The sequence below is a fragment of the Chenopodium album genome, chromosome 17, assembly GCF_948465745.1.
Source record: "Chenopodium album chromosome 17, dcCheAlbu1.1, whole genome shotgun sequence".
NCBI lineage: Eukaryota > Viridiplantae > Streptophyta > Magnoliopsida > Caryophyllales > Amaranthaceae > Chenopodium > Chenopodium album.
Genome location: NC_137850.1, coordinates 11,355,067 through 11,367,971, shown reverse-complemented (window position 1 = coordinate 11,367,971; position 12,905 = coordinate 11,355,067). Strand labels below are relative to the sequence as shown.

The 12,905-nt window shown below is 47.0% G+C and overlaps 1 protein-coding gene across 1 annotated transcript; it reads right to left on the bottom strand.

Annotated features, from left to right (window-relative positions):
- LOC145588654 (uncharacterized) lies at positions 1-927 on the bottom strand. The gene has a single exon (XM_081645270.1). The coding sequence runs from the start codon at positions 925-927 to the stop codon at positions 1-3; it is 927 nt and encodes a 308-aa protein (XP_081501396.1).
- Positions 928-12,905: the final 11,978 nt, after the last annotated feature.

The following is a 12,905-nucleotide window of genomic DNA, read 5'->3' as shown; positions in this document are numbered from 1 at the left end:
TTAATAAAAGATATGACTATTACACATAGGGTAAGTTTGAGAAAACTTCTTTGTAGACGATGTTCTTTGTGCTCCTTTTGGACTTTTGTAAAGAATCATCAATAAAAAAAACTTTAGGCCTTCTGGTGAAGTTGTTCTTGAAGCTTCCACATAGAGTTGTCTGTGGCTGAAAACAGGATTCGGTAGGTATACACCCATATATGAAAGTGACTGTCCTTGGCTCTTGTTTATTGTCATTGCATAGCAAGGCTTTAAAGGGTATTGTCTTCTTTTCAATATAAATGGCAGTTTGTGGTATGTTAATGTCATTACAATTCTGGATATTAAAACTTTTTTTTCCTGTTTAGACCCAGTTATGATCTTTCCTTCAATCACAAACTTCCCAAGATGTGTAATAAGAAGGCGAGTTCCATTGCACAGCCCTTGTGGTGGGTTTATGTTTCTGAGGAGCATGACCGATATTCCTTCTTTCAACTTTAGCTCATTGTGGGGTAAGCCCGGTAACTTTAGACTGTTCAAATACTCTGTAGGGTATGCATCAAATTGCTGGTGACATTCTATTGAGGATAAGCATATTTCATCACAACTTTTGTAGGTCTTTTCTTCTATGGGTAAGAGACCCATCATGTAGTCATTTATGCTATCCGTAGTATCATTTAGGGGTGTGAGTATAGCCTTCTCCCTCAAGTAGTTGGCATCACTTCTTCTTTGTTCAAAATCTTGGTAAATTGTCTCCATGACTATTTTCAGATAAAAAATATCCACATTTGCTATATGCTCACTTGGTATTTCAATCCATGTTCCTTCGGATTCATGATCTTCATTTTGTGTTTCAAGCCTTCCATCTTCCATAGCTAGCATCCATTCATTGAACCTCTTATTTTTAAAGTAGTTCTCTGTCTCGGTGTCCCCTTCTCGTACCCTCATGCTTTGTTTCAGTATAAATACATTGCAATCTTTCTATATGTGGGATCTATTAATTGAAGCCTGGACAATTTCTTGTCTGCCTCCCTTTGGCACGATGGGGAGTACTTGCCGAAAGTCTCCTCCGAGTAATACCACCTTGCCACCAAATAACTTAGATGTTGCGTTTGGGTTCTTGTACCCTGCAATGTCCCTCATAGTGTGATCAAGTGCTTCAAATGCAAACATGTTGTCCATTGGTGCTTCGTCCCATATAATCAACGATATTTGTTGTAGTAGTTCTGCTAGCTGGGTTTTATGATTGATATTACATATTGAATTCTAGTAGGTCAATCGGTATCTCAAACCTGCTGTGTGCTATTCTTCCTCTAGGTAACAGCAGGGCCGCAGTACCTGATTTGCAGTTTGAACATAAGTGACTGGTAAATTTTTTTTTTTTTTTCTGTTTTTTGTTATCTTACCTGGATTACATATCGTGAAGATGTGACTAATTTTACTGTTTTATTTTTAGTTTAATATCACGTAGCATTTGAATTTACTAATAGCATTTTTAAAGATTAATGCCTTACCTGATGACGCCACATTTAGAACAATTTTCTTTTCAGCACGAAGCCTTGCTGATATGGTGCAGGAAAGTCTTTCCAGTCCCTCCGTGGCCATATAAAAAAATTATCTCCCCTATTTTGTTCAGTACAGCCTGCACAACTCTCATAAACAACCACTTGCTCTTTGTTCAGTTTTGTTACTCTGCTTCACCACTCTTCTTGCTGTTGCTTGGTGTCATAGAGTCTTTCTTCTGCTATAACCTTGTTTTCTATGCACTATTCTTCAGTGAATTCGGGTTGTGGCATATCTTTGAAATCGGCTAATGACTTTCCGAATTTCACAAGTGTTTTGGGTGTTTTTGTCCCTTGGGAGAGTTACAACTCGAAGACTGGTCCTGCTGGCTCTGTACCTGTAAAATCAACGAAGACACCGGTTGGGTGGTGCTCCGCCTCCAACGCTCAAGTTAGTAACTTGAAGAAGAATAAAAAGTGCGGAAATTTAGGTGGGGATCAGCTTGGATTCCAAGCTTAGGAGTTCTCTGATGAGAGAGAAAGTAGGATGTAATAAATGATAGTAAATTTCTGAATGTCCTCCAAATTGGGGGAATATCTCCCTATTTATAGGGTCATTGGGAAAAGTGCCCCTCCCTAGGTCATTCTGACCTAGGACTGATGGGCTGCGCCGCCAAATAGCGGATTTTGGGGAATTGGGCCCTTGAAGGCCGCAATTCTACGAAAGTATCTGGAGAGGCCACGTGTCAGCTGGGGATTGTTCAAGGGTGACCTGCCAGCCTCTGACACGTGTCACCTCCTCATTGGCCCACTTGTCTAGGGTAAAAATACCCTAAACATTTGCCCCTCATAGGTGGCACGTGGCAGACCACGTGGCGCCTGTGACACGTGTCAGCCAGTGAGAGATGAACAGTAAAAACGGCTAGTTTTTGACGGAGGTGACGGGGATTTCCACCGTTTCACCACCTATAAATAGGGATTTACCCCCCCTCTCTCCTCTTCACTTTTACATTCCTTGACTTTTTAGAGAGAGAAAGAGAGTCTTCTAGAGAGAGGTGCTCTGATCCCGGTTGCGTTTAAGCAAGTCCAAGATTTCCGTGTGCTCTTTCGAAGTCACCCGGTCACCGGTTACTTTGCCGTTTTCAGATTTTCAGAACTCAAAGGTAACTATCTGTTTCCTTCTTTAAGTTTTCTTCTTTTTCTTTTTCTTTAGCCTGTATACACTCGTTTCTGGCTGTATACATTGATTTTCAAAAATAAAATGGGCTCTCCTTTTGCACACACGGCACTGCCTAGGACGCTCAGCCGGTCACCAGGGACGGCTGAGTCTAGAACCGGGGGTGCCTTGTCTGGAGTTTCTGGAGTGCTTTGCTCATCTCCGGCTTCTTCCCTCTCTGTGTCTGTGCAGGACACAATGGCTAGAGTCAAACAGACGGCTATCAAGCCCAGGAGGCGGCGCACTAGGGTAGTGCCCGCAGATGAAGTTGTGAGGGAGGAGGATTACGAGGCGGCTGAGCAAAGTAACTCAGATGAGGACGCCCCGTCTACCTCCAGCAGTAATGAATCAAGGGGAGACGGTGAGGAAACCGCCTCCTCTCCAGAACAACCAAATAACTCAGCCGAGAAGGCTGCTGAAGAGTCAGAGGAATCCGGCTCTGATAAAGAGGACCTTACTGAGGCTTATTGCCAAACAGCAAAGAAAGAAATAAATCCGGATCCTCTGAAAACCCGGATGAAGCCAGGAGATATCTCTCTTCTGGAAAGTGGCTTTGAAGCCTTCAAACAACAACACCCATTCAGGGAAGATTGGGATATTATCGTCCCTCCGCCTGATGCTGTACTAGCTTGGGGGGACGACATTGACAATGCGGACAATTACTTTGTCTGCTATGAGGCGGTGATAGAAGCCGGCCTCCGCTTCCCCCTTCACCGTGGCATCCGGAAGATTCTGAAGGGGTACGACTTGGGGGTGTGGCAATTGACACTGAACTCCTGGGTCAATATCCTGAGCTACATTGCCGCCTGCGAGCTCCAGGACATTGAGCCTAGTTTCACTACATTCGCCCATATGCACTACCTCAAGAGTGCCCCAGGCGTATACGGGGCGTGGTACACTATTTCCACGCTCCCGGAATACTTAATGACTTTGGACAAAGTGTCCAAGTGGGGAGGTTGGAAAGACAACTGGTATCTAGTCTCCTCCCCTTCTCTGAAAACGAACAAGATTCTCCGGCGCTACAACAAGGAGCCGGCTTTGGTGGGCCAGAAGTGTGTACGCCCGGCTCTCTCTACCAAAGCCCGGGTGCAGATAATGGAGCCGGAGTTCTTCAAGACAACAACTGAGCCCTTTGGGGATGGGTCTCATATAGTTGTTCCAAAAAACTGGATCCCCCATCCGGATTTCTTTGCGGACGAGAGACTCTTGTCCGCCTGCGGGTTGAGTCCTATGTTTCCACAGGATAGATACACTCACCCACCCGGCGGTTTTCTGCCTGCAATTTTAATACTTTCATGCCTTGAACTTTTTCTCGTTCTAACACTTTTCATGTTTTTGTGCAGCAAAAGCAAAGAAAATGGTTGACCCAGCCAAGACGCCGGCTAAGTCAGCAGCTCAGCTCCGCAAGGAGAAAATTATGGCCAAGAAGGCTTCTATTGAGGCCAAGGAGGCCAAGAAAGGCGGGGTAAGATAAACTTCAACTTCTCTTGAATTTTTTCAAGTCTTTTCAATACCGGATGACAAATGTTTTACTTGAGTTTTTGCAGGCCTCAACTGGCATCCTCCCCCGCTCAATGACAAAGGTCTTAAAAAGGCCAGGGGATGAGCAACTCCAAAAACCGGCTGCCAAAGCCGGGAAGAAGGCAAGCTCAACGGTCTCCGGCTCTGATGCCAAAGACCGCCCAACAACCGGGGGAAAAGGCCCCAAGGCTATGGCGACTCTGAGTGAAAGCTCAGAGAAGTCAAGTAAGAAAAAGCCGGATGCTTCTGAAGCATCAAAGGGTGGCGAGCCACCCATGGCTGCAGGTGGTGCTGCAATCGGAGGAGAGGAGCCGACAAGGGCCGACTCTAAAGGTAAGATAGAGTACTTCTTATGGTGCAAATGCTACTTCTGGGCCCCCGGACTTGGCGGGGTTTGGCAAAAGAATGGTGAGGACTCTCACCCAGTCGGAGAAGAACTCCGTGCCCAACCACCACGAGGTCGACTTCGACCAAATTCTGGGGCAGCTGGCGGAGGTAAGTAGAACTTGCCCCTTTTCATTTCAGTTCATTTCATTTTTCTTTTTGTTGCTAAGTGTTTAATTTCCCGGATGACCTTGCATAGGTTATGGTTCGGGTGGATAGGCTTCGGGTGCCATTCCGGAGGAAGCAGGAAGAAGTAACTGATGCCAAGAGAAGGGCTCAACAAAATCTCAACTCTGCTGAATATGCATATAATATGTTTGATCTTGAGATTAAAGCACTGGAGTTGAAACAGGAGGAGCTGGTCAAGAGTTTAACGGCTGCTAATGATGCGGCTAACAACCGGATCAACGACCTGGAGCTCCAGCTGCAGAATGCCGGCTCAGACCTCAAGGCCTTGGAGGGAGCAGACAAAGAAAATGCTGATCTCAGGAAGGATAATTCCCGGCTGTTTGCCGAGATTGTCAGCTTGAGGAATCAGCACCAAGAAGAGCTCAAGGCTGAGCAAGAGAGGCTCATCAAAGAGAATGAGCGGGATAATGAGATCCGCCTCCGGATGGCCTGGGGGCTTCTCTACCCTGAGGTAGACTTTGATGTCTACAAGCTGAGGTATGACTACGCCACTGCGGCGTATGATGCCAAGGTTCTTGGGGATCCTGCTCCGCCTCAGTTCAAGCCTTGGGCAGCGGAGAATGGCGCTGAGGTCTCGGACATTGAGGAGCCGGACCTTGATGAGATAATGAAGGAATTAGGCACCAAGGACAGCCAGCCTGAAGAGGCTGTGGTTCCGGAGGAAGTTCCTTCTACATCCCAGGGCCAGCCGGACCAGCCCCAAGAGTAGTTCTCTTCCATTTCTGCGGCAGTATGCCAACCATTACTTTTCTGGCCTGTGTGCCGAGTACTTATGTAATTTTTTTTGTTTCTCTGTATACCGGAAGTGGATCCGGCTAACAATCATGCCTGGCCTTGAGCCAGATTATTATATGAAGTATACCGAATCAGTCGGTTTTTCTTACACTTGCACAATTTTTCAATTTTTTCAGTTTTTCAATTTTGCATATATACTCAATATATATACTTGTGATTTTTCCTGTCTTATGAAAAGTATGCGATAGGTACCAAACCGGCTGTCCTTGCCCCTGGACGGCTGTGTGGTTGGTTTAATCTGAAAAAGGATTGATTGTCTTGGAAACTTCTCATACTTAAAAGAGTATGGGATGTTTGTAAGACAATCAATAACAATAGTGATTGCCCCAAACCAAGTACACAACCGGTCAAATGACAGGCATACAACCTCTGCCCCAGTCGGTATCAAACCGCCTGGGTATTCTTTTATAGCCATTACGCAAAAAGGTTTTGCCCCAACAGGAGGAGTGCGCAACTTGAAGATAAAATAATCCTAAGTAAGAGCTTATGATGGTACTCCGGCTGATGTTTGAGAACATCCGGAGTTTTCACGACCAAAAATTTTAGAAGAAAAAGTTAAGTCAGACAGCTATGAGTTGGCTAATTTAGCCGTTCAATCTTTGCCGCCTGCATGGGTACATAAAACGAGCAAGGTGGCTGTTCTCTGCGACGATTGCACCCGGAGGGGTGTCGCCGGACGCCTATATCCATAACAGGATAGACGAATTTGTAAAAAAGACAACCATCTGGCCATTGGCCTCTGGCCTAGTTGGAGATCGGCTGCATAGCCACTAGGCGGTTTTGTGCCTAGCTTAAGAATCCGGCCATTGGCCTCTTGTCACTATGGACTTTTGATTTTAAATACTAAGTGTCAAACTTAGTTTTTTATCTGGCCATTGGCCTCAAGTTATTCACATAGTAAATTTGTTACTAAACTTTACAATACTAGTATGGGTAAACCCAGACGGAAATTAAAATACAATAAATGAAACAGAAGCATTTCTCAATAACACTTCTTGTTACAGAAAACTTTACAATACTCAGAAGTAGTACTTTTTTAAGTTATCTACATTCCAAGTTATAGGCAGGCGTCTACCGTCTGGGGTTTCCAGGCAGTATGTGCCATCCCTAACTTCTTCATAAATCCGGTAGGGGCCTTCCCAATTAGGAGTTAGCTTTCCAAGCTCATTGGCCCTACCGGCTGCCTCCATTTTCCGTAACACAAAATCGTCCACTTTCAAAGGGCGTTTGCGCACTCTTTTGTTGTAGGCTCTCGTCATTCTCAGACGGTATATCTCATGTCGCAGGGCAGCATTACCCCTGCGTTCCGGGAGGGAGTCCAATGCCTGCCGCATGGCCTCCCAATTTGCCTCTTCATCATAGAGCATCACTCTGAGCGTAGGCTCATAGTGTTCAATGGGAAAAACGGCTTTAGCTCCGTAAACCATGAGAAATGGGGTTTCTCCGGTTGACCCCTTGGCAGTTGTCCGGATGGCCCATAGAACATGATTTAACTCTTCAGCCCATAAACCACCGGCACTTTCAATTTTCTTTTTGATGCCGTCTGAGATGAGTTTGTTGAATGCCTCAACCTGACCGTTTGCTTGAGGACGGCCAACTGAGGCGAAGTAACTTGAGATACCCTGATCTCCTAACTAAGTCTTGAGCTGAGGCGTTTCAAAATGAGGGTCGTTGTCAAATACCATAGACATAGGTACCCCAAACCGGGTGATGATATTCTTCCAGATGAAAGAGATGACATCCTTTGTCTTGATATTCTTAACTGCCTCCGCCTCTACCCATTTGGTGAAATAGTCCACAACCACCAAGATATATCGTTTTCCGCCTGGAGCAGGCGTATAAGGACCCAAAATGTCCATGCCCCATTTAGCAAACGGGACTGGGCTGTGGATTGCCGTCAGATCAGTAGCCGGGCGATGTATTAGCTTGCCAAACCTTTGGCATTTATCACATTTCTTCACAAATTCTTTGGCGTCTGCCTCAAGGGTAGGCCAAAAATAATGCCGCCTGGCTCTGACGGCTAGGGACTTGCCGCCTATATGGGAGGCGCAGAATCCCGCATGCAGCTCTTCGAGAACCTCTTTCCCCTTCTCTGGGGTAACACACTTCAACAAGGTCTTGAGAAATCCAGCCTTGAAGAGTTCTCCGTTTCTCAACTCGAAGTTAGCTGCTCTCTTTTTCATGACGGCTGCCTCCTGAGGTGAATCAGGGAGCGTACTGTCTGCAAGATACGCCCGGATGCCATCCATCCAAGTAGAACTTCGATCCAGAATTCCAATGGGCTCTTCATAAATACTTCTTTTTTCAAGAACTTCTCAAAAGACTGACCGAGGCGTATCATGGCAGGCGGATGATGCCAACTTTGACAGCGCATCCGCCGGGTGGTTATCTGACCGGGGCACTTGATTCAATCTGAATTCCTCGAGTGTCCCAGCCTCATCTTTGACAGCCTGAAGATATTTGATCATAGCCGGATGAGTTGCTTCATAAGTGCCCTCATACTGGCTAACAACCAACTGAGAATCAGAATGGGCGTCAATCTTTGTTGCCCTTGCCGCCTTACACATGCGGATTCCGCTAGCAGGGCTTCATACTCCGCCTCATTATTTGAGGCCTGAAACTTGAACCGTAGTGCATACTCATATTTATCTCCTTTTGGAGATTCACAAACAATGCCTGCACCACAGCCGTTCTTTGTAGAGCTCCCATCTACATACACCTTCCAAACCTGATCAATATTATTCGGAAGAACCGGATGAGTCATTTCAACAATGAAGTCGGCAAACGCCTGACCTTTCACTGCTTTCCTTGGTTCGTAGGTGATTTCAAGACTTTGCATTTCAATAGCCCACTTTAACATTCTTCCGGATGACTCCAGAGTAGACATTGGCCGCTTGAGAGGCTGGTCGGTGTAAATTACAATCGGATGGGCCAAAAAGTATGGCTTCAACTTTTTGAAGGCCATATATAAAGCAAGACCAAATTTTTCCACCATGGGGTACCGGAGTTCAGCATTTTTCAACACATGGCTAATGAAATATACCGGGAGCTGAGTACCGTCTCGTTCAGCAAGGAAAACGGCACTGAGGGCATGGTCTGAGACGGCTAAGTACATGTACAACTTTTCTCTAGGCAAAGGACTGACAAGCCTTGGCAAAGAGTGCAAGTGTTCTTTCATTTTCTGGAAGGCCGCCTCAACATCATCCCCCCATTCAAATCTAGTCTTCTTCCTGATTGCTTGGAAGAAGTAAAGGCATTTATCACCTGACCGGCTGAGGAATCTTCCCAAGGCGGCCAGGCAACGGGTGAGTCTCTGTACTTCCTTAACAGTGCGAGGTGACTTCATGTCAATTACCGCCTGTATCTTCTCAGGGTTAGCCTCTATCCCCCTTTGATCAATCAGGAATCCGAGAAACTTCCCAGACTCAACACCAAAGATGCATTTCTTAGGATTTAACATAACCTTATGCCACCTGAGTGTGGTGAAGGTTTCTCGGAGATCAGCAAGGTGATCCGCTTGCTGCTTGGATTTGACTATCATGTCATCAATATAAGCCTCTACGTTCCTCCCAATTTGACTAATGAAGACTGTATTAATCATCCGTTGGAACGTAGCCGGCGCATTCTTCAAGCCAAACGACATCACAGTATAACAGAATAGCCCCTAATCAGTGACGAAGGCCGTCTTTCCTTGATCTTTTTTCCACAGGGGTATCTGATGGAAGCCGGAATAGGCATACATGAAACTCATCAAGGCATGATCGGCTATTGAATCAACCAAACTGTCAATTTTTGGAAGTGGATAACTATCCTTTGGGCATGCCTTGTTGAGGTCTGTGTAGTCTACACACATCCGCCAGGTACCATTCGGCTTCTTTACAAGCACAACGTTTGCCACCCAGTCGGGGAAATTACAAGGCTGAATGAACCTGGCATCCAGCAGCTTTTTTACTTCGGCAGTTGCCGCCTGACTTCTTTCCTCACCGTGGTTTCTCTTCTTTTGCCGGATGGGCTTCATTTTTGGATCCACGGCAAGTTTGTGGACAGCGAGATCCGGGCTGATGCCTGGCATCTCTTCCACTTCAAAGGCAAACACATCTTTGATTTCTTTCAACAAAAGGTGCAAGTCTACACCCAGAACAGCATTAGCAACCATTCCAACCTTAACAGTTCGCCCTGGACGGCTGTCGTCCTGAACAAGATCAATACTTTCACCAGCCGGTTGGGGACGGAACTCATCTGACAGTTCACCGGTCAGTGATTGCTATTTCTTTTCTTTCTTCACCTCCACTAGCTCTGCAGCTTTTCTCTTTTTTCCGGCTGCTGGTGGGGGTGAATTGGCATCCTTAACGTTGTCAAGGTCTATTCGTTCCTTCCCTTGACCGTCTGAGGCCACAGTATCTTTGACGGCTGAGAGATAGCACTCCCGGGCCGTCTTCTGATCCCCATTCAGGGAACCAACAGAACCATCATCCCTCTCATACTTGATGAGCATAAGAGACGGGATGATTACCGCCTTGGCTTCGTTGAGGGTTGGCCTCCCAAGAATAATGTTATAGGCGGTCAACTCCTCAACGACCAAGAATCTGACGACAATATTTCGTCCCTGACCCTTCTCTCCCAGCCGGATGGGTAAGTCAATTCTTCCGCCTGGATAGACCATCCCACCCCCAAAACCAACCAAGGGGTGGGTAACCGGATGCATGCTGCTGGAGTTGTATTTCAGCTTCTGCAAGCACCGGAGGCTGATGATGTCTGACGAGCTGCCGGTGTCAATAAGGATGCGCCCAACTAACTGGTTGGCGACCTTACATTCAATGACAACCGGGTCGTCATGCGGACGGCGGACGCTGCCCCTGTCCTTCTCAGTAATGAGGACATCCGAAAAAGTGGAGCTGGCAGACGCCTGCTCATCATCATCCTTATCCATATTTCGAAGATGGCTTTTGGTGCCCCGGATGGTAGGACCACCACAAGAGAATCCGCCTGCTATGGTGTAGACCGGATCCCTGTCGGTATCCGAACTACTAGTAGGCTGGGGGGTAGCCTTGGAGGGCTGACCCTTGTTTTTCTTTTTTGCCCCGGCTGGGGACTTAGAAATGTAGGACTTTAAAAGCCCTTTGGCAGCCAGACGGTCCAACGTCCGCTGTAGACTGAAGCAGTTGTTGGTGTCATGGCCAACCTCCTCATGGAACTGGCAAAATTTATTTTTGTTCCGTGACTGGACGGAACTCTTCATTGGATTCGACTCCTCAATGGACAGCCGGTCCTTTACCTCCATGAGGATGTAGTTACAGTCTTTGTTAAACTCGTACCGAGGAACGTACGGTTTAAACTCTTTTTTCTTTTTCTGGGACGGCTGCTCAGAATCACTGACCACCCAGACTTCTTTTCTTTTCTTGCTCTCTTCTTTTTTCTTTGCCGGCTGAGCAGACCGGCTCTCTTTTTGCTTGTCAGACTTTTTGGAGTCCGACTGGCTACCAGGCGTGTAGAGGTCAGTTGCTTGAATATAGCTTTCCGCCTCCCTCAGGGTCGCCTGTAGCGTAAATGCCCCTTTTCTGACAAGGTTGAACTTAAAGGTCGACCCGTCTCTCAGACCCTTGAAGAAGTCTGTAAATGCTACCTCGTCAGACAGCCCCTAGATCTGAATCCTGACCAGGTTGAACCGCCTGACATATGAGCGTAGCCCTTCTCTCTCTCCCTGCTTAATGGTGCTCAAGTCTAAACTTGTTTTCTAAGCAGGGATGTTCATTGAGAAGTTGGTGGCAAACAAGAAGGCTATCTTCTTGAAGCAATCAATAGACCCGGCTGGCAAGTTGCCAAACCATTGTTGGGCAATGCCCTTCAATGTAGCCGGGAAACAGCGACACCAGGTGGCGTCGTCCCAACCTTGTAAACACATTAGGTTGGTATATGCCATCAGGTGGTCTTCTGGGTTGGTGGTGCCATCATAAGCACCAACCAAAACATTCTTAACCTTGGCCTGCTGGGCCGCCTCGGTTATATTGGCTGCAAAGGCAAACGGCTATTCGCCTAGCCTCATCAGCCGCAGCTTCCAGTCCAGTGGTTGGACATTGGTATATGCCGCCTGACCTCCGAATGGGGGTGGCTGCATAAACTGGAGGCCATATTGCCCATACTGCGCCTGGGGTGCGTATGGCATAGACCCTATCATGAGTTGAGGTTCGGTGTAGACGGATTTACCGCCTGTCCGACTCTCATGCAAGGACATAGAGTTCCTTGCAGAAGCTTCCTTGAAGCTGTCTGGAAAGCTTGAGGTAGAAGCTGACTCAGACTGTTTTTGTCTCCTTCGATTGATGACATGTCTAGCATCGAAGGTAGACGCCCTTTTGGCCTCCGGCTGGGGTTGCCGGGGCTGCCTCTGGGGCATCAGAATCTTGCTCCAGTCAAGTTTTGCGGCTGCCTTCTCCTTTGGATGAGGAGTTGGCTGCCTGTCCTTGACCGGCTTCTTCTTCTTCCCATCATTGGGAGTCTTTTTAGCCGGCGGACTCTTACTAGAGCCAGCCTTGTTGTTGATCATCTCCTTAATTTCACCCTTGAAGGAGTTCATGAATTTCACGAGCTCATTCCGGGTGACTGGAGCCTCTCCTCTGGTCTTCCGGGTTTCCCCGTCTGACCTCTCAGTGGGCCGCCTGCTTGGACCCGCCTGGTCTAGATTTCGCTCCAGTTGATCTCTGGAACGAATGGATTTAGAGATGAGGGAGCCATCTTTGGTTATGTAGGTCTCCACATCATTGTCTTCTTCTTCCTCCTCCTCAGTGAATACCTCTGGTTGAGGCTGAGGCGGAGGTTGAGGAATTTCAAAGCCTTCCGGTGGAATAACCGGTTGTAAGTCCTCTTGGTTACCCGCCTGAGTAACCGGACGCAGAGACGTAGAGTTAAGAATTGGTACAGAATTTTGAACCATCTTGAGGTATTCTCCCCACAGACGGCGCCAAATGTTTTGGGTGTTTTTGTCCCTTGGGAGAGTTACAACTCGAAGACTGGTCCTGCTGGCTCTGTACCTGCAAAATCAACGAAGACACCGGTTGGGTGGTGCTCCGCCTCCAACGCTCAAGTTAGTAACTTGAAGGAGAATAAAAAGTGTGGAAATTTAGGTGGGGATCAGCTTGGATTCCAAGCTCAGGAGTTCTCTGATGAGAGAGAAAGTAGGATGTAATAAATGATAGTAAATTTCTGAATGTCCCCCAAATTGGGGGAATATCTCCCTATTTATAGGGTCATTGGGAAAAGTGCCCCTCCCTAGGTTATTCTGACCTAGGACTGATGGGCTGCGCCGCCAAATAGCGGATTTTGGG